A 27,717-nucleotide genomic window follows, 5' to 3' on the forward strand; every position below is an offset into this window, starting at 1 on the left:
TTCAAACTTTCCTCTAGTCCTGATTTAAAGTGACCAGTGTAAATATAATGTGCAAATTTCATTTGACTAACAATGACTCGTGCACACTCTGCATGGCAGCAATACTGCTCCGTAGGGTGATGCCAGTTCCTGACACATAAGAAGGCTGTGCATTAGATCCTAACTGAAAATTAAACACTTCTTTTTCTGTTGCACACTCAGTCACAAACTGCACTCAGCAACAGCCAGAGCTGCAGAGTGCACCCACATAGCATTAAAAGTTACAGGGTGATGAGCTAAATTCAACCTGAAAGAAACAGACAAACAAAAATGCATCAGGACTTTATTCTGTGGATGACTGACATGAAGCCTGATTTTATACCAGATTTTTTATAGCAGGGTAAAGATGTGTCACAATGAAATGAATGTTTGATGTTCAAAAATGCACAAATACCTTCTTCTTCAGAAAGAAACCAAAACAGAAACAGCAGTGATGAAGATGATTTTCACATTTCTGCTTTTTTATTGTGATTACAAGTTTTACATGCAAGCATTTTTTTTCTAAATAACAAGCAATGAAAGAGACACGTCACAGGATCAGACTACAGCAGTTGCTCATAAGTCCTCATTCGATTCACATTTTCCTTAAATTAATAATCTTCAATCTTTTGTGGCTCGTGAGTCTATTCATACCTGTGTACAATACAGTACTTGTAGATGGCAGAGCTCCTGGCACTGCCAAAACACACATGGTACATATGTAATTAATGGAATTTCCCCCCAACCCCTATTCCAAAAGTTCAGTGATTAAAGTTTATCCTGTTAAGCCCCAACGAGGCTGTCTGAGCTTGCTCTTTGAAAATGACAAACCCAAAAGGAATGTAAACAATCTCGGTATCAAAACAAAGCTAACACTGGTGAGATCAATTTTACATTACATTATTAAAATGTATAAAAGTTCTTATTGTTGATTCTAATCTTCTGATCTCTGAAATTCACATTTCTGCTGCTGAACACAAACCAAGAGTGATGGTTGAGTCAGTCAAATTAATTAATTTCACTTTAATCTGTTAACAAGCTGAAGCGATTTCCACATCGTCTCCATCAGGCTGCGTGACAGCAAAGCTTCAAGTGTATCAAGTTCAAGTTTCAGAGCAGCTATTAAAACAGAAGCACTGAGTTTTTGTTCGAGTTGAATATTTGAACACTGCAGCAAAGACATCCAGTGTAAAGAGCAGAACATTGTAATAATGCTGAGATTATTCAAAGTGATTCATAGTCAGAATTATATTGTGTGATCTGGATGAAGCAATAACTGGATAATAAATGATAAAACAGCAAAATTCTGTTTTCTTTGCTCTCACACACTAGGTCAACAGTTAAACAAAAACCTATAACTGTCGGTGACATTTCACAAATCAGTTTCATTGTGAAGTTCCAGCTGTGTCTGTTCACTGACAACACTGGGAAGTGGGAACAGCAGCAGGAGACTGTTTAATGACAAGAGGTTTGAGACGAACTTCTTTTGCCTTTATGGTTTCTGTAGATCACAAATCCAGCAACAGCAGCAACAACGAGGGCAGCAGCAGTAACTACCACACCAACGATTAGTCCAACAGATCCTGCAGGTGAGAAACAGGTGTGAGGTGTCAGCTGTCAGGTAGGTGATGAGTGAAGAACAGAACAGAATCCATTTCCTCTTCAAACTGCTGTCAGACATTATCTACTGCACTCTGATCACATCACTCAGACCAGCTGCTTTCTACAAAGTCTCATCAACAACATCTTTAGAAACAAACATCAACAACCAGGAAGCAGCTTCACCTCTGATCACACACACACTCAGCTCTACTCACTCACCTGGAGGATCAACAACACTCAGGTGGATGATGCTGATGATCTTCAAACCAATTGTTCCTGTCTCAACGACACGACACTCGTATGTTCCAGTGTCATTAATCGTCACATTGTTCAGAATCAAAGACACGTCTCCATCCTTCATCTGTTTGTCCTGCAGATCCACCCGGTCCTTAAAAGATGGATGCTGGTGCACTAAAGTTTCCCTCCCATCCCGATACAAAAACACATATTGATCTCCCAGGTCAGCTCTTCTCCACTCCACAGTCTGGATGTTTTTTCGAGCTTGACATGTCAAAGTGACGTTCCTTCCAGACTCAGCTGTGACGTTTTTCTGACCTGAAAGAGAAACTATACAGAGCAGAGAGGTAAAGGTTTCAAACAGCTGTTTACTTCAACAGAAAGCATCAGGATCACTGGACATGGACTGTACAGTTAACTCTTGGGTAGCAGCATTTGGGACAATATAATGTGTTTCAATGACAATCCAGGGAATTTTCCTTTAAATTTAACTGTTAAAAAGTGTTTTTTCTGGAAAAAAGGAAAAACAAGATTATTAATAAATCGAGCAAAACATTCAGAATTTGATTGATTATTTTAAAAAAAAGAAAATCCACTGACCAGTTCGACAGAAGGCCTGACAAATCAATGAAGACATGTAAAATGCCTGATTATTTGAGAATTATTTCTATGATCAGAACAACTAAAGAAGTTCGCAACCAAGAAACACCCTCAAAGATTTAAAACAGAGTTTAATTTGACTGTATTACCATTATAAACAGCATCTTTTGGTTTTAGACTTAATAATAATAATAATAATAATAATAATAATACTCCTCCTTCCTCGTGAGCGTTTTTGACTTTGTTAGACTTTGTGAAGTCGTTTGTCTCAACCATGGAAAAAGTCTGCTTTGACTATAAGGGACTGTGTATAAAAATGTCAGTAACTCCGAAAGTCCTGAATTCCTTATTTAGTTAACTTTGATTTACTCCAGGTTTGTGTGGTTAAATTCTAATTGTACACAAACTCCACCTAAAACTTTTATTACTGATTACAGCCTATAACTTCACACAGACTGATTAAAGTTGGTACACAGACCACAGCTTACCTTGAGAGGTACAACCCAGCAGGCACGCAGAAAGCAGAATCCAGATGAGTCCAGCCATTCTCTTCCTCCAGGACTTTCAGGATGTTTAGACCGTTGTCAGGGCTCAGAGGCCCGTGGCGTGGAATGGACTCGGGCGCAGAACCAAAGACCGGAAGCTCCAAGTGATTTGCGAAAACAAAAAACTGCTGAGACTGGAGTGGGGCTGGTGAGGGCACTTAAACATAGGAGAGGAAAATCAGAACAGTCCAAGGAGTTGTGAGTGTTTCCCCATTTGACAAGCTGGGATGGCTTACGTGTTTGCAGGCGGGGTTTAGCTGGAGGTGGAGGCGAGGCGAGGTCCAGACGAGTGCTGAGTCCAATATAGGTGTGCAGGGAGGCAGGCAGGTGAGAATGGCAGTTTGTCTGAAAAAGATTAAGCAGCAGCTGAATCCAGAAGCAAGGCTATGGCAGGGTTTGGAATGACGAGTCCAGGTACGGAGTCCAGACTAAGTAATGCACACTGATAAATACACAGGAACATGAGGCTGTGAACTAACTGAGGTTAGGAGATGATCTGGCAAAGACTCATTGTGTGCGCTGCTCCTAAATACTGCCAGAATAATTGCCTGCAGCTGAGGAGCTGATGCTGTGGAAAGTTACTCAGGCTCGCCCACACAATGACAAACGTTGACTCTTCCTTAGGAGTTGTTACTGAAAAGGATGGAGTGGGCAAAATATTTAAAATCAGATGTTACCTAGGTTACTGTTACTTACTTTTTTAAGGACTGTTAGGGCTTAAATCTAGTAAATAAAGTGTCTTCAGATGTCTGCTGTTGTTTCCTGAATAGTCTGATCTGGAATCAGTCCACAGTGAACAAACACACTGAGCAAAAGTGTAATCTGAACTAAAGTCAAATCTTTAAACTGAACCAAGAATCAAACTGCAGGAAAACCTGATGGAAAACCTGCTCACTGACCTTCTCTCACTTTAATCAGCACAGGGTGCGATGTAGACAGCAGTGATGATTTTTTATTTTTAGCCTGGCTCTCAGTCAGCTCAGAATAAATAGATTCAAATGTTGGATTATTAGCCTTCATTGTTGGTGTTTGTGCTCACAGGTACAAACTACCATCAGTCTGCACCATTAAACAGACACATAATGAACTTGCATATATATAAAGTTCTTTTCTGTCTCACTGACAGCTCAAAGTGCTGTTGACTAACCACACACTCATACAGCAGCTTATTCTGTGCACTTCAAGCACCTCACCTACCTCACATACATGACCCACCTAGAATCACCAGTTAGCGACACATACAGTGGGGCAAAAAAGTATTTAGTCAGCAGCCGATTGTGCAAGTTCCCCCACCTAAAATGATGACAGAGGTCAGTAATTTGCACCAGAGGTACACTTCAACTGTGAGAGACAGAATGTGAAAAAAAAATCCATGAATCCACATGGTAGGATTTGTAAAGAATTTATTCGTAAATCAGGGCGGAAAATAAGTATTTGGTCAATAACAAAAATACAACTCAATACTTTGTAACATAACCTTTGTTGGCAATAACAGAGGTCAAACGTTTACTATAGGTCTTTACCAGGTTTGCACACACAGTAGCTGGTATTTTGGCCCATTCCTCCATGCAGATCTTCTCGAGAGCAGTGATGTCTTGGGGCTGTCACCGAGCAACACGGACTTTCAACTCCCGCCACAGATTTTCTATGGGGTTGAGGTCTGGAGACTGGCTAGGCCACTCCAGGACTTTCAAATGCTTCTTACGGAGCCACTCCTTTGTTGCCCGGGCGGTGTGTTTTGGATCATTGTCATATTGGAAGACCCAGCCTCGTTTCATCTTCAAAGTTCTCACTGATGGAAGGAGGTTTTGGCTCAAAATCTCACGATACATGGCCCCATTCATTCTGTCCTTAACACGGATCAGTCGTCCTGTCCCCTTGGCAGAAAAACAGCCCCATAGCATGATGTTTCCACCCCCATGCTTCACAGTAGGTATGGTGTTCTTGGGATGCAACTCAGTATTCTTCTTCCTCCAAACACGACGAGTTGAGTTTATACCAAAAAGTTCTACTTTGGTTTCATCTGACCACATGACATTCTCCCAATCCTCTGCTGTATCATCCATGTGCTCTCTGGCAAACTTCAGATGGGCCTGGACATGCACTGGCTTCAGCAGCGGAACATGTCTGGCACTGCGGGATTTGATTCCCTGCCGTTGTAGTGTGTTACTGATGGTGACCTTTGTTACTTTGGTCCCAGCTCTCTGCAGGTCATTCACCAGGTCCCCCCGTGTGGTTCTGGGATCTTTGCTCACCGTTCTCATGATCATTTTGACCCCACGGGATGAGATCTTGCGTGGAGCCCGAGATCGAGGGAGATTATCAGTGGTCTTGTATGTCTTCCATTTTCTGATGATTGCTCCCACAGTTGATTTTTTCACACCAAGCTGCTTGCCTATTGTAGATTCATTCTTCCCAGTCTGGTGCAGGTCTACAATACTTTTCATGGTGTCCTTCGAAAGCTCTTTGGTCTTGGCCATGGCGGAGTTTGGAGCCTGACTGTTTGAGGCTGTGGACAGGTGTCTTTTATACAGATGATGAGTTCAAACAGGTGCCATTCATACAGGTAACGAGTGGGGGACAGAAAAGCGTCTTACAGAAGACGTTACAGGTCTGTGAGAGCCAGAGATTTTCCTTGTTTGAGGTGACCAAATACTTATTTTCCACCCTGATTTACGAATAGATTCTTTACAAATCCTACCATGTGAATTCATGGATTTTTTTTTCACATTCTGTCTCTCACAGTTGAAGTGTACCTCTGGTGCAAATTACTGACCTCTGTCATCATTTTAAGTGGGGGAACTTGCACAATCAGTGGCTGACTAAATACTTTTTTGCCCCACTGTATTGTTCAAACGGAGGAAATACAAACCTCTTCTGTCATGTGAGAAAGTGTCAGTTTTTAGATGTACTAACACATATTTACATAAGAGTTTGTATAATGAAGTTGTGAAGAGAAGAGTCTGCTGTTAAAAGAAACAGTTTATAACTGCATTACTCATCCTGACCTGCAGAGGCAGCAGTTAGTGCTGTCATTCACTTTAAAGCAGTGTCGGAAAAAACATGGAAATACTGCTGTAAAGGTTTATTATTATCATTGTTGGTCAAGTTACTTGAAAAAAGTAATCGGTAACTAATTACAGATTACTTCCCCAAGCCCGTTACATTACTGATTACTTATTTTCAAAAAGTAATTAATTACTTAGTTACTTTTTAAAAACACGATTTACAACCTGAAGAGGTGATAAAGCGATAGATCTTTCAGCCCAATTCTACTTTTTCTTCATAATCCATCATACAAAATGTAATCAAATGAAAAAGTCCCTTTTTAAAACTTGTTTTATCAGTTTTAATCTTTTAACTTTATGCATCAAAAAAAAAATAATTATATGCAACATTCTCTGACTTGAAGAAATTGGTTACCATTTAAACCTATTTTCTGCACATTCCAGCACATAAAATGAAATATTTTTTGTGTTTACACTCAGTCTTTCAAATAGATGCAAGTAAAACACAGCAGAAAATAAATAAAGTCAAAGACTCAGCGGTGCTGTTGCTCTAATTTCACCTGTAAAGCAGGACTGCGGTAGGCGGAGGTTTACCCTGGTGCAGGTGTGCCGCAGCGGTCAGTGGAAGAATCCGCGAGTTTCTCTGTGAGTTTCCCATTACGTCGTTGCGCACTCGGTGCTTGCTCGGAAGTTTACGGGTTTTTTTGGTGTAAAAAGAAGTTTTCTTCAGCAGACACTAATGTTTTTTTCACTTTTTATGGAATCAAACTCAAAGTAAGGTCAGTACTTCCACGCTTTAAACGCTGCACGCTCATACTCTCTCCCACAATCGATATATTATCCACTGTTGCTCTGCTCACAGCTGTTTTCACGAACGTCGCACTCGCTTACGTCACTGTCATGAGACATTCTTGCAAAAAATCACGGTTTTAGTAACGCAGTAATGCAGCATTCCTGCGGGAAAGTAAGAGTAATCTAATTACCATTTTTGCAATAGTAATCCTTTACTTTACTCATTACTTGAAAAAAGTAATCAGATTACAGTGACGCGTAACGCGTTACTGCCCATCTCTGATTATTATAGACTCATTGATTCTCAGTTCTTCTGAGATTTTTATTTGCTTAAAATTTGAAAAACACGCATCACTTTCACACCACTTCACAATTGTGTTGCTCCATAACAGAAAATCCCAATTAAAAACATTTAAGTTTGTGTTTGTAAGGCGACAAAATGTGTAAAAGTTCAGGGGTATGAATACTTTTTCATGGTACTGTATATGCAGGTATTTGTGTATATGCAGCTCCGTCTGCAGCCTCCTGTCTGCTCTGTTCTGTTACAGGGTCTGAATTCGTTTGGTCACATAGATGAAGGCTAATAATACATGAAGTTTCACAAATATACGTCACCCTTTACACTATTTATACTCAAACAAACGTATAAAGATACATGTTTGTTTGAGTCATTCTTTAACATGAGAAAATTCAGGACAGAGTTTGTTTCAGAAATGCACGTTTATATTTTATACTTTTGATGGTACACTGACATCAACCTGAGTGTGTGTACATATTTAATCTGATTTAATGGACCCTACGGTGGCCCCTACAGACAAAGCAAATTATTTCTCAAATCTCATCATAATCATAACTCAAGGCTTTTATTCAACACAGTGTTTCTAAAGTCAGAAAAAGACTATTGGATAAAGTGCTTTTTCTTTTCGTGCCTCATTTTTGTGGAACAACATCCCTCAAGATATTAGGCAGGCATGCTCTGTGGAGGTTTTTAAAGCTAAGTTGAAAACCCACTTGTTCACCCTATCCTACATGTCTTAATTCTATGCCGTTTAGTTTTTAATTATTTATTGTTTTTAACTTGTATTATGTTTTTAACTTTTCTTCTAAAGCTCGGCTGGACCATATGAACTGAGATTTTTCTCTTCATCTTTTAAAACTCTTTAAGTTTTAAAAGTTTCCAATGATGCTCATGCTGCTTTTAATCTGCAGTTAAGGTTTTATTTAGATCTTAATCAGCCACAACGACTCACATTTTTCTTCAGTAATATTTGTGAAACCCAAAGAACTCCTCAAGAAGAACAAGTGAGACCAAAGTTTCTTACAGAGATCTGCAGAGATCACTGCTGTGGGGAGGGCAGCACCGTCCTGCCAGTTACTGATTGTTTTCCATACACTGCATTACATTACGTTCAAATATTAGTTATGTGTTATATGTGTATGTTTAATGAGAAGATCAAACATAATATATAAAAATCTAGTCTGAGCGCTTGTGTGGACCAGCAACAGGATTCCAGTGGTTGGACTGGTGGATTACTTCATGAGTAGATGCCATTTTGGTCAGACGGGACCTCTGAAAACACAAACACACACAGTTCAAACAATAAGAGAACATTCACAGTTAAGATCAGTTAAGATCAAGGTCATTTTTAGAACAGATCTTCAGCGAGGAAACAACAAACTCTTATTAAAGGTTTTACAGCCAAACTGTCACAAATAAGGTTTTAGTGTTTAAGAGAGTTTGGTTTGGGTTGCAGTAATGCTGCTGCTAATGTACAGAACAGGACACTTTGCCAGAGTCAGTGGATGGGAGCTGGAGGAGTGAGGGCAAGCTCTCCTCTAGCTGCAGGGACAGCTGAGCAGTTCTTTAGATGTGTGTGCAGGTTTGTTGAGCCTGCTCTCATGGATATTTCCAAATTGTAAGTTCTGCACTAAGCTTTGCAGTAGGGCTGAGACATGTTATACCGGTCACGGTAATACTGGTACAATGTTTGGCGATAATAAGAAAATGAAAGAAAATGGGTAAAAGGTGCATGAGCAGTGTTTTTGTTTTCATTCACACATAGAGGCAACAGAGAATGAGGAGGGGAAAAGTGGATCGTTGAATAAAAGAGATTAAAGAGAAGTAAGCAGAATTGGTTAAGAGTGAAGAACTAGTAGGCCGTGAACTCTGGCCTCCTTTTTGAGAGCCTGCGGTTTTATATTTTCACATGCCTTCACTTCAAACCCTTCACAAAGTTCACACGACTTCCTGTGCTCACACTGAATGCTAATATTGGTCTCACACCAAAAAAAGACTCCAGGGGCCCGTTCTTCGTACCTCGCTAAGTAAGGTAGCTGGATTTGATTGTTGTCGCGTGATCTTGGCTCGTTCGGTTCTCCGAAGCTCATCCGGGACTTGCTGTCATAGCAACAGAGCCGTAAGCATAAACCTGCTCGGGAGCAGGCTTACTTTATGTAAACAGGATTAGATCGCAGCCACTCAGGTATGTCCGCTTCATTTATACGAAAGCAACAGCGACATTTTACCACTGTTTTACCATAAATAAATATTATCAATGTAACTAAAGATGATGCAGTACTTGATCCTTTTATTGATGTCACACAGATACATACAGGTCATTTCCTAAAAAAGGGGAAATGTACTATTAACATTCTATTTCATGTATTTGATTATTTCAGATGTAATTCATATTTTAGAGTAGTAATAGTAAATTACTTTGTGTAATCAAGATGAGAGACCACGGCTATAAAAGCGAAGGTGGATTTGGGAAGCCTGTCGCAGCCATGTCCTGTCCGTATACGCGAGCAGCCCATTGCGGAAGGTGCAAGATTGATAAGGAGAGTCCTCAGAATTCAGCGTATATTGCGGGACAGACAGGATCCTGTAGCTCAGCGCGACAGTGTGCTCATAGAGAGATATCGATATTCCCGTGAGGGTATTATTTACTTAACCAACTTGTTGACGAGGGGGTGCAGGACCACCACCTGTCTTTGTTTGCTCTGCCCTTTTCTTGGTTGCTGTTATAAACAAACAAACAGATTATTTCAGGGTCTCTTTCCAAGAGACTAAAAGCAATATAAGTGATAAATATTACCATTCTGTAGAATATTCTTTTATTTCACTTTTACTTGTTCCCATGTTCTAGTGGGTCCTGTTGTGGCTCTAATGTGAAAGGGGATATAATATAACATAATATAATATAATGTAATATAATATTGGATAATATAATATAATATAATAAATTTACCCTACCGCCTACTGGTGTTGGCCAGAGGGGCCGATGGCGCGATATGGCAGCCTGGCTTCTGTCAGTCTGCCCCAGGGCAGCTGTGGCTACAACTGTAGCTGCCTCCACCAGTGTGTGAATGTGAGAGTGACTGAATAGTGGCATTGTAAAGCGCTTTGGGTGCCTTGAAAAGCGCTATATCAATCCAATCCATTATTATTATTATTATTAAATTACTTACGAGTTTAATTTGTCAGCAACTTTGTGCCAGCCCTCTCTCCTTGCTTTTGCAGCCTTGCGTTCTGATTAAACTCTGAAACTCCTGAAATCCCTCACTCAGGAGTTCTTGCTCTGCTGCCGAAAAATACCGAGCGCTCTCCTTCGACATTTTCGCCGACCAATCAGAGGGTTGCCGATCAATGTTTCTACTATTGATGCGTAGCCCCTGTTAAGCCACCCAGTGATCTCACATTACTTCATCCAGCTATACTAATCGTCAACAACAGGTGTGTTCGGAGAACCGGAATAGCGAGCTCAAAGTTAGCGCGATGATTTGATCTTGGCTGTAGTAAGCGAGGTACGAAGAATGGGCCCCAGATGTGCAGTGATGTTTTCATGATGATCTTTTAGCAGGCTGAGCAGATGAAGCAGCAAGCAGCAGACTGGATGTATGCAATGGAAAGAGAACAGACAGAAAACCTTCCTTTTCACACCTTAAAACTTTACATCTACCAGTTTTTCTTTTACAAACACCTGAAATACAAAAAATGTTTTTTTTCCAGTCTTTTATGTTCTTGACATTTTGCTCTTCCTCCTTTTGATGAACATATAATGAACAACTGAGTTGCGCTGAAACTACAACAAAAAGAAACAGGCACCGATAAAACTGTTTTAACAAGTTTTTTTTAGTTATGTATTCATAGTTTTAAGTAACCTGAGTAAGTAAATAAATAAAAGTGTTGTAGGAACACTTTATAAATACCACAAACATGCAACCCCCCAACCCAGCAAAATACAATATTACCTCTTTGTCTGGCTGACTGTAATTGGTGAGTTGATATTTTGATGTCACTGTACATGATGCCATCTGTGATCATAATGAGTGTATACTTTACTTTGTTCTACAAAACAAACCTGGACACGTATAGTCTACAAGTCTGAGTCTCACCTTCAGGTTTCCTGTGAACAAGTCGTCTAATCAGCAGAACCACAACACAGACTGATGCAGCAGTCAACACAGGGAGGATGACACGGACATGTGACACGTGTTTATCATCAGGAGGAGGTGTGGATGTAGGTGGAGGTGTGGTGGTGGGTTTGTCTAAAACAAAGCAAACACAGTCATTAAGTTGTCGTCACATAGTGAATGTTGAAACCTGCAGAAACACAGACAGGTGAGTGTGTCACCTGTGACAGTGATCCAGCTGGATGGAGACTCTCCATGACCGCTGATGTCACACTTGTAGAGGCCTTCATCAGACCTGGAAACATGCTGGATGGTCATGTGACCTGTAGGCTGCTTCCTGATGAGGGAGCCATCTTTATAGAAAGCAGCTGGGAGGTTGGAGGGAGTGGTCTTTGTTTTACAGAGCAGAGTGACGTCATCTCCCTCCATCACAGGGAGGACAGGACTCTGCAGGATCACTGATCCACCTCAACACAGAGACAAACTACAGCATTTCATCCATTTACACACAGCTTCATCAACACTAACTCCACACACTCAGCTTACCAGTGACTGTCAGGTTAACCATGTTACTGATGGTACTGTGATTGGACTCACACCAGTAAACTCCAGTTTCCAATGAGTAGATGTGACTGATGTTACAGGAAGAACCAACTGGTTTTCCCCACTCCTCACACTCAGCTCTGGTGTCTATGCTTGTGTTTCTCCTCAGAGTCCATCCAGCAGAGCGGTCGTCCTCCTCACAGCTCAGAGACACAAAGTCTCCTTTATAGAGCTGAGAGCTGCTGGGACTCACAGTCAGACGAGCTGTGAAGTGTTAAAATAAAATTAAGATGATCAATGACAATGTCTTAAAATAATTAATAATATCACAAAATTATTTAGGGAAAATCAAAAAGTGAAAGCACATTTGTGTTGTGAGGGCTATGAGAGCAGCTGTCAGATTGTGAACCCTTTAAATTCATTTAGCTACTTCCAGCAATTTTACATTGGAAACTACCACTAAAGCAACGCATATCAATCTAACATAATGTAGTGAAGTAGATTCTGGGGAAGGATTTTACATGATGTCCACAAACGCACCACTAATATCCACACCTTCCCAGTTGATAATTAGCAGGCTTATAAGAAACAGCTGCGCTTCACTACCAGGAGGCATTTGGCAGTCTTGTCCATCCAAGGTGGCTCAGAGCATTAGGCAGTTAAGTGCTGCAGATCTCTCCAGGAAAGCTACTTAGTTTAGTATTGCCCTTTAGTAGTGATGGCCAAATGAAGCTTTCTGAAGCTTGTATTGAAAAACGGTTCATTACTCGAAGCTTTTCAACACAGCCCTCTCTGGTGACATCTGGTGGCCAAAAATATGAAGAGCCGCTTGAATCCACAAAATAAAACCAACTGCTTCATTAAGATTGCCCACTCTACTGAGTGGAATTCTGTCTGATATTGGGCCGCCGTTGTGTTGCTTTGAACGTGTATTTTTTGGTGGTTAAAAAAATGTGGTTTATTTGTTTAATAAATAATTTTAACCAGTAAACTCTGCTTGTTTAAACATCCACCATTGTGTGGTCTTTCTTTGCTTGTGACTTCTTGATGTTGGTAAATACAATAATTGAAAAATACCACGTTACATATAATATACATATCAAAATGTACAACACATTATGGAGTATTCTTCTGCTGTGAGGTCCTGCATGTACTTATGCAATTAACCGCTAGACGGGTGTGTGTGTGTGTATGTGTGTATATATATATATATATATATATATATATATATATATATATATATAATATTATATTAGGGAAATTTTCCCAAACATATTTTTGACCTGGGGGTAGAATTGATTGTGAAATGGAAACGGAAAATGCTTATGAACTTGCAAATGAAAAACATGATGCATTTAAAGTAGCCCTTTTCCATTTTTATTTAAGAAGAGAATTTGTTCTAGTGTGCGATGGCCGGATCTGTTCCTTTTCGTGGAGATAATTTCTCCTGCCTTAAGGAAAATCCCTTCACATGGCACAGAGGAGGCTGGAGCGCACAGAAACTGGTAGAGATGCAGTTATACAGTCTACCTGGGCCCCACAAACTATCAGCTAAAGAGAATAAATAAATTCAATTGCTGCACATTTGGCAGACTAACATTTTCAGATTAATTAAACAATAAAATATCTATTTTTACAACATTACATGTAAAGAGTCAAGTGGAAGTTTTTCTAAAGTTATTTAATGATATTTATATTATGGAAGCAGATTTTTGACATTTTACCTTTTTCCCGTTTTCAGATATAATAAACACGCACAAAACAAAAGCAAACAACAAGAACACAAAGCTGGAAAACCCACCCGATTGACAAAAATCAACTCAAAATTCTCCCCCACAACAGAACCTCCTCTATTCCTCGCTGGCTCCAAATCTCTCAGTGGAATGATCAGTGGTTCGCTATCTGTCACAATCACAACACTCCACAAATCCCGCAAATGATTCACTTCCTTTTAAACCATTGAATCAGATACCGAAGCAGTCACGTTCTAAATGAAGCTTCGGACGTCACTGATCATGTGACTCTGGCCAAACAAATCAAGCTTCGACACACGCACCGGAGCGTCAGCTTCAAGCGGGCCATCACTACCCTTTAGAGAGTGGTTTCCACTATACTGCTGCTGTCTTGTCATGCTGTTTTGTTTGTTATGTGATGCTTTTATAACGAACAGTACTTTGGGGTGTATTTGTTTTATGTATATCTTTTATTAATGTGTGTAACGTTTTATGCTTTGTTTTATTGCTTTAGTGGAGGTGCGGCCGCTTGCTGATGGGCTAGGCACGTGAGGTGGAATCCCCTTCCCGATGCATGAGAGTGTACACACCGGGCATAGGTAGATTGCACCATTAAGAGTTCAGTGTGAGTGACAGTGAGGTCTGCAGTGAAGTTACACGGGTGAGTAATTGGTGGCACCCTTGGGCACTCCTCCCCGTAGGTTGCCTCCTCAAGTGGCCGGTCTCCACTATTTTGTTTAGTTATTCTTTTATCATGCTGTGATTGTTTTAGTGTAGCATCGTGGGAGGGAGTCTGGTCATTTTAATCATCGTTTGTTAATAAAGTGTTTTAATTAACTATTTTGCCGTCTCAACCCTGCTACCCTAGGTGCCTTCCTGATTTTATAGTTATATGTCTTTAGTAGTTCCTCTTAATAAATTTTGATTTGTAAACTTCCTGTCTCACCTCTGCCGTTAATAACGAGTCTGTGGGCTTTGGTAGCCAGTGCAACACGTACATTGGCTAGAGAAATCTTTCCTGGGGTGTAACGCCCTCCCATTGGGTTATTTAAGTGCTCACAGTTCTTGTTGGATCATTTCACCTATTCATTCTCACACCCACTCCTTCACACCCTGATGAACACCGCAGAGCTACTTCAGGTCCTCCTGTATCTCGCAAAAAGATACTGTGGTATGCAAACTGCAGCAGCCAGCAATCGAACCATGAACCACAAAGCGGTTGTGGCTCAGGAGGTGACTGACAGTCTGTTTTGTGTGGAGCTTCATGAATCAAAGATTCATTTGCGTTTTTATTTCTGTCATCTGATTTTTGGAACACCGTTGTATCCTGGTACCTTTAATCTCCCTTTATAAAGCTCTCTGCAAGCTACCAACACCCACACACATTTACATGCACACACTAATGCTTACAGATACACATCATATATCTATGGCCTTTTAGTGACCTCAGACCTGATTTGGGGGTCACATGTCATCAAGTTTTCTTTTCTCCCTGAGGTAAGTCCAATCTCATTTGTCCTCCCATATAAAGCTTGTGTGCTCATTTCCTCCAAGTTACTACATGTTCATGTTAGTGCATGGTTTGATTACTCACATATCCCATCACTCTATGCTCTTATAAGGTGATCCCAATACCTGCTCTATAATAGTAAATTAATGTAGTAAGTGAATTAAAGCAAAGACTGTCTATAAATAATCAGAAATATTTTCTTCAGATATTCATGTAAATACAAAAAAATATTTAATTACTTCAGTTACTTATTCAGTTTCTGCATACAAATATGATTTTAAGTAGAGTCCCATTATTCTCTTGAACTCAAAAATTAGAATAAAATAATAACATAAATATAATAAAAATCAATAGGAAGAAAGTTCCAGCAGAACCAGGCGCAGAGAGGGGCGGCCATCAGCTGTGAGCAGTTTGGGTGAGAGAAGGAAAACAGGATAAAGTCATGCTGTGAAAGAGAGACAGAGATAACAAGTACGATTCAATGCAGCGAGGTCTATTAATAAATAGTGGGTGAGAAAGGTGACTGAATAAAAAACACTCAATACATCATGGGAATTCCCCAGCAGCCTACACCTATTGCAGCATAATTAATACATATATATATATATATATATATATATATATATACATATATGTATATGTGTACACATATAGTGGGGCAAAAAAGTATTTAGTCAGCCACCGATTGTGCAAGTTCCCCCACCTAAAATGATGACAGAGGTCAGTAATTTGCACCAGAGGTACACTTCAACTGTGAGAGACAGAATGTGAAAAAAAAAATCCATGAATCCACATGGTAGGATTTGTAAAGAATTTATTCGTAAATCAGGGTGGAAAATAAGTATTTGGTCACCTCAAACAAGGAAAATCTCTGGCTCTCACAGACCTGTAACGTCTTCTGTAAGAAGCTTTTCTGTCCCCCACTCGTTACCTGTATGAATGGCACCTGTTTGAACTCATCATCTGTATAAAAGACACCTGTCCACAGCCTCAAACAGTCAGACTCCAAACTCCGCCATGGCCAAGACCAAAGAGCTTTCGAAGGACACCAGGAAAAGTATTGTAGACCTGCACCAGACTGGGAAGAGTGAATCTACAATAGGCAAGCAGCTTGGTGTGAAAAAATCAACTGTGGGAGCAATCATCAGAAAATGGAAGACATACAAGACCACTGATAATCTCCCTCGATCTGGGGCTCCACGCAAGATCTCATTGCGTGGGGTCAAAATGATCATGAGAACGGTGAGCAAAGATCCCAGAACCACACGGGGGGACCTGGTGAATGACCTGCAGAGAGCTGGGACCAAAGTAACAAAGGTTTGCAAAGCACATGCAGGCCTTCACTTGACCTTTGACCTTTAGTTAAAGGAAGGAAAACACTGTAAGAGAATAATGTTTCTCTGAGAGAGGGAACAGATGGAAAATTTCACAATCATTTCTCTCCCATGTAGTTAAGATGTGTTTGATCAGTGTATCGCAGGCTCACTACAGAGAAGCAAACAGCCATTCATGCTGTTAAATCAAAGTAAAAAGTTTGTTTTAGTTTAGTAGATGATCATGAAAAAAATCACAGCACAAACAAGAACCAGAACGCAAGATGGACAACATCTGGCTATAAACAAGGACAAAATGCCATTCTTGTCTTCTTTGGGATTAAGTAAACAAGAGTTGCTTTTTGGAGGCCTTTGTTTTCCAGCCATGTGGAAGTCGACTTTACACCAAGATTATCTAGAAGTTTTTGTTTTTCTTTGTTTTTTCTGAATAATTGTAAAGCAGCGCCGTGTGTCAAATAACGCAGATGTTAAAAGTGTCTGCTGTTACAGCTTGGAGTGCAAAGTGCTTTGAGTGTTAGGAGAGAGTAAAATATGGTTTATGCAGCCTGCATTCTGTGAGTTCACAGTTCATTTACCATGGACTGAACTGGGGGAGAGTCGGGCAAAGAGAACACTACATAAATAAATTTACCAACCAATAGCTGGGCAGACCAGTGTTGTATCAGTCAATGTCAATTATATTTCTATAGCACATTTAAAAGCAACAAAGTTGACCAAACTAGTTAGTTAATGAACAAGAGAAAACAAATACAGAAAACAAGACGTGAGATGACACAAATACAATGTATTTAACATTGCTCAGTATGAGTCAACATCACACCACTGGAGCAACCTGTAACATGTGTTTCACTGCAAGTTTTTGTTAGTTTTTTTTCCCCCCCAAAATGATCAACATGCCCATTTGTTTCCAGGAAAAATACTTGAAAAATACTGTGTGAACTTTACTGTTCTGATCCAGCCCTGTGTTTCCTGACTCTTCTCCGAATCAGCTAATGATTTTTTTATCAGACGTTTGGGCCTCGGTGCGTTGCTCATAGCTCTACTGCACCACTACTACTGCTTCTCTGAGCCACACTACAAAGGTGTTGCTGCTTCTCCTTTTTGTCTTTGTTTTCCTTTTTACTGTTGCTGACTTTGACCTTTAAAATGTAACTTGCTGAGTCTTAAGTAGAAAGTATATCAGTTTTACAAATGAAACAGGGATAGGCAGTATTGAATTGGATGGGTCAGAAAAGATGATGGAAGGACGGAAATTCTTTCATAGCAGATGAAAGACACAGACTACTTACTTCAAGTGGATGTTGAGACACAATGTAGACAAACTTAGCAAGTCGGAGAAACTCAAAGTTCTCTGAAGCAGTTTGTTGTTGTTGTTTGGGGGATTTTTTTGTCCTAATTTAGGACTGTTCAAGAACTTCGGTATTTAACCCTTGTATGGTGTTCGGGTCTGTGAGACCCGTTTTCAGTTTTTTCCAAAAGAAAAATTAAACAATTAATTATTTTTTCAACCTGAAATTCATTGGCTTTGGCTTATTTTCTGTGAAGAACATAAATCCGGACTAATTTTCAATGACCTCATACTGTACCTCCCCCCACGCATTTACATTACATACAAGGTGTTCGGGTCCACTGGACCCAGGTCTAATAAAAGTGTTGAAAGTGTAGGTCCTGTGTTCCCACACTCTGTCTTCCTCCTTTCTGGTGTTGCTGATAGTGTTTTCTTCCCCTCCTGCTCTCGCACAAAGTTGCAACATTGTTGAAAATTCAACTACCAACACCGTCTGCTCTGACATTCCCGCACATTTTACCCTCTTTCTTGAGGGATCCAAATTTTATTTTCTCATACCCTGTCCCACCTGCAAATTAGGGGCATAATACTATAAATAAGACTTTGCCAGTGTGGTTCTTTATCACGACTGATCAAGATGGCAAAAGATTATCTGCTGCGAGGGCCATCCAATTGATTTTGGAAGAGAGAGGAGCTGCGGATGATGATGTTGACAAAGAGGTTTCGGAATATTTCACATTTCTGAAAATTCAGAGTCTGACAGTGACTTTGAAGAAGAGGATGAGGTTGAGCACAGTTTAGTAACAAAACAAAGACGAGTACCCCATCAGCAGCCAGCTCCAGGACCAGAACAAGCCCACCAGACAGCAAGTGAAGAAATATGGATGTCAATAACTGGTGAAATTGAATGGTCTTCTTGCCCAAGAAATGAGCCACCCTGCAGAGCTGTTACTGTGATAAGCCAGGGCCAACACGGCTGACAGTTACTCATGTGCAGGACATCAAGTCTTCATTTGAGCTTTTCATCACAGATTCCATCCAGAAAATGATTCTGGTCTGGTTTGCAGACCGATACCGATTGCAGCACGATACCGATTTGCATACCGATACGTAATATCGGATCGGTCCATCTCTAGTTTGCAGTAATCTAGAATGAAGGTGTGTTTTTGGAGAGGTGGAAGGAGATGGACCAAATTGATCTACAGGCCTACTTTGGGGTTCTTATCCTTGCAGGAGTTTTCAGGTCCAAAGATGAATCCACAGAATCTTGTGGGATGCAGAAACCGGCACAAACCTTTCCATGCATCAATGTCTCTGGAAAACTTCAACAAAATTTCCAGGATTATCCGTTTTGATAACCGAGATGACAGACCAGCTCGACGGCAGAGAGACAAGCTAGCTGCCATCAGGACAGTGTGGGATAAGTGTGTGCACCACCTCCCCCTGTTTTACAACCCTGGGCCTAATGTCACCATTGATGAGCAGCTGATCCCATTTAGTTGTGAAACATATTGCTTCACGTGTAAATGTGTTGTGTCTTTCCACTCACTTCACTTGATTATAACTGATTTATTTTTTTATAACATTTTATAAAAAAATAAAAAAAAACGAGAAGCACATTAATTCATAAATGTGATCTAACAAAGGTAAAGGGAAAAAATTAACCATGTTTGCTGTTCATATGGCTTGTAATTGGGATGAAGTAAACATCTGTTGAGTAATTTAACATAAAATTGTTTGATAGAGTTAATTTGGAAAGCCAAAACTCTAGCGGGTCCACCAGACCCATGAACACTGGCTGAGTAACAAAAATATGAACACCACACAAGGGTTAAGAACTGAAAAGATACAATATTCTTGATTTTCCCTAACCTTAAGGACATGCTTATCTGAGTGCCTGTGATGGCTACGGTTTACATCGTCTATGAACTCTTGCTGTTGACTGGAATCTAGTTCATCTGGTTGGTTCACCTAAACCAACAGTTGGCTAATTATTACAGACTTTCTGGATGGATAAATAAATACAGTACTTTTGCATCATAAGGGTGCCTTATTGTGAGCACAGGAAAAAATATTTTACATTCTAAATCTTAGAATTACATTCTAAGCAGGGAGATTGTCCTAAATTGAGTGATTATGAAGAAACCATTTCCTATCTATAAACATTTTATACGGTATTAAACTTGGAGCTGGAAGCTAAGGCTTTGGTTTTGCAAATCACGTTTTGGATTTCCTGCAATGTGGGTTATTTTCTATTCAGATCTGTTTAGGGTTTCCACGTTTTTCTTATTCCAATTGACTTCTTATCTCTGATCACAGTGCTTCAGTTTGCAATGGACAATTTGAGTTCGTTGACGCATTAACTACCATACATGGAGATGTACAGCAGTGACTGCTTTGCACAGCCTTCACTGAAGTGATTCTGTGAAGAAATAAGAAAAACAAAACCTTTCATTTGTATGGTTATCACAACAAAAAAACAGTAAAAATACTTTTTGCTTTCCAGATTTAAATGTAAGCAGACATGGAGACACTATTAGAAAGGACACTGAATGACATTACAAAGAAAGGAGAAAAATGAACGGATCTTTACTCAAGAAAAAAAAATGTGTGAACAGAAAAAAAAGAATATAAAGTAAATATAAATTTCAATTTCAATTTTAGCTTTAGCTCAGTAGCTTTTGCTTGTGTGTGATGAGCGCAGCTTGGCTTCTTAAAAAGAAAGCAATAAAAATTGTGCTTTAAACATGTAAAAAAAAAAAGAAATGAAACAGACATAACTGACTTCAATCTCTGGTGACCCAGAAAGTTTCAAACTTTGTGTCATCAGTCACAAGACGAGACACAAACCTTCAAAGTCAAACAGAAAACACAAACGACACAAACGGGGACACGAACAGAATACCGGGAGAGGACACAGGTAGGGATAATAGAAAAACTAAACACAAGACTTGAACCCTAAAAACGAATACAAAATGGAAAAAAATAATAACAACAAACTCAAAACTCTTTTCCAGTGACCCAGGACCTCGACAGCTCTAAAACAGAGGTGTCAAACTTAAGTTTTAACTTCTTTTCTTCTCATATTAGGTTTAAAAGTGCAGTGAAACTTCTGTACAGTGACAGAAAAAAGGAATTTCCCTTATCTGGCAGTCATTAAAGCTGGCTGTGTGTGGCTCACGGTGCAATTTAACGCTTGCAATTGTCAGGAAACCATTTGTATGACCTGAACAACATCTCTGAAGTTTAATCGACCTTGTTGGTAATTAGTACCTTTTTGATATATTTGCTGAGTGAAATTCCCAAGCTTCAAACATATAAATATGTCACGGCCCAGAGGATCAGCAGGTCACTGATCAGTAGTTTTCTCTCTCTCACGGCAGGTTCACGACCTCGGCCCACCTGGGCCTCATTAGTGCAGGGAGTAACTACTATACATCGCTGGATTGTTTTGTGCGACTCGCATCACTGCAGCCCACTTCTGAGCAAGTCTACTCGGGCATCTCAGCGCATTCCTTCTTCTTGTGTTCCCCGAGGGGCATTCCTGTTTTGTGAGTGTTTGGAGAGACACTGATCGTGAGAGTGCCTGAAGAACAGCAAGTGTTTTTTTTTTTGTTTTTTTTTTTTTTTCCCCTCCCTGGATTCCCCAGAGCCTTTTCCCTATCACCGCTCCATATATATCACTTCCCCTGCAATTCTTTCTCCTTCTCATCAAACATTTCTTTGTGTTCCCACAAATGATGTTTTTGGTTGTGACACAGGAAAGAGGACTGAAACACAGCTGAAATGTGTGAATCACACAGGGAGGAGGACTACAGAAATAGCTCCCACACATTCCTAAAAATATTTCGGTTGTTCAAGGATGCCAAATGTGACACCAGACACATAATATTTGATGAGCGAGTTTATTTCTTAGACTTGTACATCACCAGTGTTGTTTATTAACACCAGCCCTGCCTGTATATGTTTTTGTTTGTCTAAGATGAACTGAGCAATACCATGCACAAAAGATTGCAGATGATCCTATTTGAAACTCATATCTGGAAATTTTATGACTATTATTTTTAACTTGTTATAAGGTTCAATGAACACAATCCAGCCATGGTTCAGGCTCTAAAGGGATCACATTAAAACTCTGTCTTTTGTCTTCTGGCCGACGCAGACAGACACAGAATATTTTATTTCCTATTTTATATGTCAACACTGATTTACTGATATGAAGCTTGTCCATCCATCCATCACGGTCTCTTTTAAAGCAGAGCTCCCTCTCTTGTTCACAGATGCATGCTATGGAGCCTGATTCCAATTTGCTCTCTTGGAGTTTGGAAAAATTTCCAGCGATTTCTTTTTTTAGAGTAAAATCCCAAGGAACAGATACAGCTGGATCTCATCTATACCAGACAGACATGTAGACTGTCAGACTGGTTGCAGTGGTGAGCAAAGCAACCATTACGGCAGATATACCTTAACCCAGATTCTACAGGATACAGTCTAGACAGGTCACCAGCTTGACACGGGGCTGATGCAGAGAGACAGACAACCACACACTCATGTTCACACCTGTGGGCAATTTAGATCACCAGTTCACCTAACCCCACTAACGACAACTGAGAGCCTAGACAGGAAGAACACGCAATCTCCATCCAGAAAGGCCCAGGAGAGGTTTCTTCCTCCCGATGTTAAGACAAAAATATTTTGAATTTAAAAGGGATGTATTTCCCCCTCTTTACACTGAGACAAATTATAATAAAAGATTTTTTGCACTGTGTGCAGTTTATGACAGGGATTTAGTCATTAACTGCGGACAGAGCCGGCAGTCCAGTCTGTGCTAGAGCTGATTTGTCACCCTGCCACACAGATGCTGGATGAGTCACAGGGTGATGAGTTAAAGTCCGCCTGAAAGAAAAAGACTGGCAAACAACAGAAATACTTCAGGACTTTATTCTGTGTGAAAACGGACACGAAGCCTGATTGTATACTTGATTTTTATAGCAGAGATAAATAGAAGTGTCACAATGAAACGACTGCTTGACATTCAAAAAAATACACAAAATATAAACAAAAGGTAAATACACAAAGATCCTCTTAAGAAAAAACAAAGCTGAAAACCAGAAATGCTGTGATGACGAGTGTTTCAGATGAGTAGTGCACCATAAATAAAGATTATAAGGATAATGACTATAAAGCCCTTCCACCCTTATTTATTATATTATGTTTGGATATTGTTTTTTGTTTTTTGCACCATTGTGGTCTTGCTATAAAGTTCAAAAGTGGGATTAATGGTTTAGCAAGTTGTGTCAATCTTACAGTCACAGTTTAAAGTATCAGGGAAGCAGCTCTTATTTTATTTTACTCAACATGGTAACATTTGCTGAAGGCCGACATAGATTCATGTGGGAATACATTTCACACGTGCAAGCATAAATCGAGCCCAGCTCGAAGGTTACAGCAGTGAAAACTGAGCATCACATTTTCACATGAGTGCGCATGTATATGTGCATGTATGTATAAATGTTTTTACATTTGATTCTGGTCTCCTTTTAGGTCACATTTACGCTGCTGAACAACCTCCAAGAATGACCGTTGAATCAGTCAAATTAATTTCACTTCACACTTGATCTACTGACAAACTAAAGCAATTTCCTGATAAAGTGCTGAGTTCAAGTGTGAGACACTAATCTGCAGCCATAACATTAGTAATAAACAGAAGCACCATGTTTTTGTTAAAACTGGAACTTATGAACAACGGCAAGTCTAATTTTACTGTGTAAGCTGGATGCAGCAAAATCAGACAATAACTGTTGAATCAGCAGAATTCTCTGTTTTCTTTTAGATTTTCTTTACTCTGCGTTCCTCACAAAGACTTTCCATCATCTCCATACCCAGAGATAAGACAGAATAACATTTTATGGTGACACTTCATAATTAATTTCCTTGTGAGGTCCCTGGTGTCTGTCCCCCTGTTCACTGACATCACTTGGAAGTCGAGACAGCAGCAGGAGACTCAAAGTTTAGCTGTTCAGACGTCTGAGATATTTGGATGTGCTGCAGATCATCAGTAGGTTAGTGTGAAGCCTGACTCTTTTATCCTTTATACTTTCTGTAGATCACAAAGCCAACAACAGCAGCAACAATGAGGACACAGGAAACTAACAGGCCAACTATCAGTCCAACAGGTTCATCCTTCTCTGGTCCTCCTGTTGGACATGCAGGTGAGAAACAGGTGTGAGGTGTCAGCTGTCAGGTAGGTGATGAGTGAAGAACAGAACAGAATCCATTTCCTCTTCAAACTGCTGTCAGACATTATCTACTGCACTCTGATCACATCACTCAGACCAGCTGCTTTCTACAAAGTCTCATCAACAACATCTTTAGAAACAAACATCAACAACCAGGAAGCAGCTTCACCTCTGATCACACACACACTCAACTCTATTCACTCACCTGGAGGATCAACAACTCTCAGGCTGAAGGTGCAGATGGGGTCAGTCTTCAGATTAGCTCTCTTCCTGCGTTTTTTTTTGTTTGCCTTCACACGACACTCGTATGTTCCAGTGTCATTAATCGTCACATTGTTCAGAATCAAAGACACGTCTCCATCCTTCATCTGTTTCTCCTGTAGATCCACCCGGTCCTTAAAAGATGGATGCTGGTGCACTAAAGTTTTCCTCCCATCCCGATACAAAAAAACATATTCATCTCCCAGGTCAGCTCTGCTCCACTCCACAGTCTGGATGTTGTTTGGAGTTCGACATTGCAGCGTGACGTTCTGTCCAGACTCAGCTGTGACGTTTTCCTGGTCTGAAAGAGAAACTATACAGAGCAGAGAGGTTAAAGTACAAATGTTCACTTCTACAGCAGACACCAGAACTCTTCTGCTGAGAATTTCCCTTTAACTTCAAAGGTGAATTCCAGAAAAGTTTACTAGTTTAACTGGTGAATTTTCTTTTCCATAGCCCTTAAAAGTTTCTTCTATGCTGAGGAAGAGTGTGAAGAGTTTCTTAAGGCAGAGAAGCTCATTTAAATTTCAGATAGAGTCTCACAAAAGTTATTCATAGACAGATTACCGTTACTTTCCCGTAAGCACGCTGCGTTACTGCGTTACTAAAAGCGTGACATTTTTTTGCGAGAGGGTCTCATGACAGTGACGTTCGTGGCAACAGCTGTGTGCAGATCAACAATGGATAATATATGGAGTGCGGGAGAGAGTATGAGAATGCAGTGGGGGGGTTTTTTTGTTTTTTTTTCTTTTCTTTCTTTTTTTTCCTTTGGAGAAAGAGGTCGGGATGGCGAGCCTGGGCAGCCTGGTTCACCAGGTACATGAGTCACTATTTTGTTGTAAAATAATATACTTTCCATTCACAGTATCTAAAGTAACGTACATGCTGCCTGATTGCCTAATTTGGTCATTTCCCTTTGTCAGGTGTACCAGGTCAGCCTGGACAGCCTGGTTTTCCCGGTTTATCGGGAGCGAAGGGTGAACCCGGAATCCCAGGCATTGGACTGCCAGGACCTCCAGGACCAAAAGGCAAAGATAGCGATAAACTATTCTCTATCTGTCTTCCTTTGCTCTTTCTACCTCTGCTTTTTTGTCTTCCTTTGTCTACTTCTATTTACATTTTCTTCTCTTTAACAACTTCTTCTGAGTACTTCCTTACATACTCTCTGCTTTTTGTATCATTGTTCTTCATCTCACACTCACTTCTTTCCTCCTCCAGGACTCCCGGGCGTTGGTACTAAACTGTCCTAAACTGTACTCTTTGTCCCTCCCTGTGTGCCTGACGCTCTCTTTGGTTATATATGTGACAGGGTGAACCTGGTCTTGGACTTCCTGGTGCTCCTGGTTTAACGGGTGCACCGGGCCCTAAAGAATCCATTGGGCCTAAGGGAGATCCTGGTTTCCCTGGTAACCCCGGTTTGTCCGGGTTGGCTTGGAGCTGATGGAGCTCCAGGATTCAAAGGTACTCTTTAGATTGTGTGATTGTTTTAGAACAAAATGATGCCAAGCCAGAACTTTGAGCTGACACTTTATCCTCTTTCTGTGCAGGTGAGCCTGGTACACCAGGTACGCCTGGATCTCGTGGCCCCCCTGGACCCCCCTCTTTTGGTGGAACGGGCCCACCAGGTCTCCCAGGACCTCCGGGCCCAATGGGACCACCAGGTAAGTCACATAAGGTTTGACTGAAAAGAGAAAACTCAGCATTACAGAATATCCATTCTACCGTCAGCAGTTTAAGCTGTTAGACATAATCTGATCTTTATGGCTCTGTCTCTGGGCTCTCCTGCTAGTAGGATATGCAAGAGACACCTCATCCAGGTGGATTTTAGTAGTTATCCCAGGCAGATAACCAGAGCAGGAACATTGCTCAACCCTATTTTTATAATTTGACTACTTCACTTTCAGGCTCAGCTCTGACAACCGGACGTCACATTGGTCTATCTGTCGGTCTTTAGCTTAGAGTTTCCTCCACTCTCGAACGCAACCCAGAATTCTTGAACCCCTTTACTTGGAGCAGTAACTCACTGCCAGCCAGAAGTAGCGAATCTACTGTACAGCTGAGCTTCTACATGGCCTCAGACTTGAAAGAAATAATTCTCATCCTAGCCACTATTACAAATCACTCTGGTGCAAGATGGAGTTCACTGATCGGTGGTGTTTCTGAAGCCATAGAATCAGAAACACTCTGCTCCTTGGCTGTGCCCAGAGGATCCAACATTCTCCAGTCTGGTGAATGTTGGACTGTAAGTCTAACTTACAATATGACCCAAACCCTGATTATTAGAACAAAGGGACCGAATAGCTTGTAACATTGGGCGCCAATACTTTATTCTTCCAAAATGCTTCCCACAGGTTAGGGGTGTGGTCATATACCCAAAAGCACACATAGAGCAAACTCTATGTATATAAACCCTGGAGCTGAACCACTCCTTCCTACTTTGCAAATCCAGAAGCACTGTTTCCAATGTTGTAGAAGTGGGAACCAGGACAACCCCTCAAAATCTTGACCGCCCAGGGGAGTGGAGAGTAAAAACGTTCAAATTATTGTTAACCTGACAGTTCAAATGTTGTTCCTAAAGGAAAAGAGGACAGTCATAATAATCATATTTACAGGGCTGCCAGGATCAGATGGTCCAAAAGGAGACCCTGGCCCTCCAGGTCTAGACATCCCAGACCCACCAGGAGACCCAGGAGCTCCAGGTTTTCAAGGTCTTCCAGGTCCTGTTGGAACCCCAGGACCACCTGGAGGACCTGGTCGCGATGGTTTGCCTGGCTTGCCAGGTAAGCTGTCACTCTTCAGTCATCGAAATATGGCTGTAAATGAATAACATTAGCTATATTGGTATCTTTTTTTTTTTTTTTCCTTTTTTTGTGTCCCGTTTGGATCTTTAGCCATCAGAATAGTTGTCTTAAGGCCAAGAAAGATGCCAAGCGGATTTATTTTACCAAGTGGATCATCATGGCCTTGCCATATTGGTCCATTTGATTGACCTTTATTATAATTATGAATTTATTTTATTTTCGGTTGCTACAAACGGGACAGACATTACTGGGGGATAGGACAGGGAGAAAGAATGAGAATGCAGTGTTTAAAGCGTGGAAGTACTGACCTTACTTTGAGTTTGATTCCATAAAAAGTGACAAAAACATTAGTGTCCGTTGTGCGTGGGAAGAAAACTTCTTTTTACAGCGAAAAAACCCTAAACTTCCAAGCAAGCACCGAGTGCGCTACGACGTAATGGGAAACTCACAGAGGAACTCGCAGATTTTTCCACTGACGCTGCAGCACACCTGCACCAGGGCACACCTCTGCCTACGGCACTCCTGCTTTACAGGTGAAAATAGAGCAACAGGACCGCTAGACTTTGATTTTATTTATTTTCTGCTGTGTTTTAATTGCATCTATTTGAAAGAGTGAGTGTAAATTTTATGTGCTGGAATGTGCAGAAAATAGGTTTAAATGTTAAATTAATTTCCTCCAGTCAGAGAATGTTGCATATAATAAAATTTTTGCTTGATGCATGAAGTTAAAAGAGCAAAACTAATAAAATAAATGTTAAAAAGAAAATTTTCCATTTGATTAGATTTTATATGA

At 40.4% G+C, this 27,717-nt stretch overlaps 2 protein-coding genes and 1 long non-coding RNA gene across 3 annotated transcripts; 1 reads left to right on the forward strand and 2 right to left on the reverse strand.

The window, feature by feature from the left end:
- Positions 1-306: 306 nt before the first annotated feature.
- LOC120717681 (selection and upkeep of intraepithelial T-cells protein 1-like) lies at positions 307-4,269 on the reverse strand. Its single transcript, XM_040005877.1, has 4 exons — positions 3,239-4,269; positions 2,946-3,159; positions 1,840-2,187; positions 307-1,601 (listed from the first exon to the last, which is right to left on the reverse strand). Exons 2-4 carry the CDS (start codon positions 3,001-3,003, stop codon positions 1,474-1,476), a joined length of 534 nt encoding a protein of 177 aa, XP_039861811.1. The 5' UTR covers positions 3,004-3,159; positions 3,239-4,269; the 3' UTR covers positions 307-1,473.
- An 18,279-nt stretch (positions 4,270-22,548) lies between these two features.
- On the reverse strand, positions 22,549-24,776 carry LOC120717680. Its single transcript, XR_005692255.1, has 2 exons — positions 24,064-24,776; positions 22,549-23,817 (listed from the first exon to the last, which is right to left on the reverse strand). It is a non-coding gene; the product is annotated as an uncharacterized LOC120717680 (long non-coding RNA).
- A 787-nt stretch (positions 24,777-25,563) lies between these two features.
- On the forward strand, positions 25,564-26,950 carry LOC120717684 (collagen alpha-3(IX) chain-like). Its single transcript, XM_040005880.1, has 3 exons — positions 25,564-25,600; positions 25,644-25,784; positions 26,736-26,950. Exons 1-3 carry the CDS (start codon positions 25,564-25,566, stop codon positions 26,948-26,950), a joined length of 393 nt encoding a protein of 130 aa, XP_039861814.1.
- The last annotated feature ends 767 nt before the right edge of the window (positions 26,951-27,717 follow it).

The sequence above is a fragment of the Simochromis diagramma genome, unplaced genomic scaffold (genome assembly GCF_900408965.1).
Source record: "Simochromis diagramma unplaced genomic scaffold, fSimDia1.1 OVJJ01000507.1, whole genome shotgun sequence".
Taxonomy (NCBI): domain Eukaryota; kingdom Metazoa; phylum Chordata; class Actinopteri; order Cichliformes; family Cichlidae; genus Simochromis; species Simochromis diagramma.

Coding starts and splice junctions, on each gene's coding strand:
- LOC120717681 (XM_040005877.1), bottom strand. CDS start 3,003: ATGGCTGGACTCATCTGGATTCTGCTTTCTGCGTGCCTGCTGGGTTGT. Junction 2,188..2,945: donor GCTGGGTTGTACCTCTCAAG/GTAAGCTGTGGT, acceptor TGCTCTGTATAG/TTTCTCTTTCAGGTCAGAAA. Junction 1,602..1,839: donor GAGTGTTGTTGATCCTCCAG/GTGAGTGAGTAG, acceptor TCTCACCTGCAG/GATCTGTTGGACTAATCGTT.
- LOC120717684 (XM_040005880.1), top strand. CDS start 25,564: ATGGAGCTCCAGGATTCAAAGGTACTCTTTAGATTGT. Junction 25,601..25,643: donor AAAGGTACTCTTTAGATTGT/GTGATTGTTTTA, acceptor CAGAACTTTGAG/CTGACACTTTATCCTCTTTC. Junction 25,785..26,735: donor GGGCCCAATGGGACCACCAG/GTAAGTCACATA, acceptor TCATATTTACAG/GGCTGCCAGGATCAGATGGT.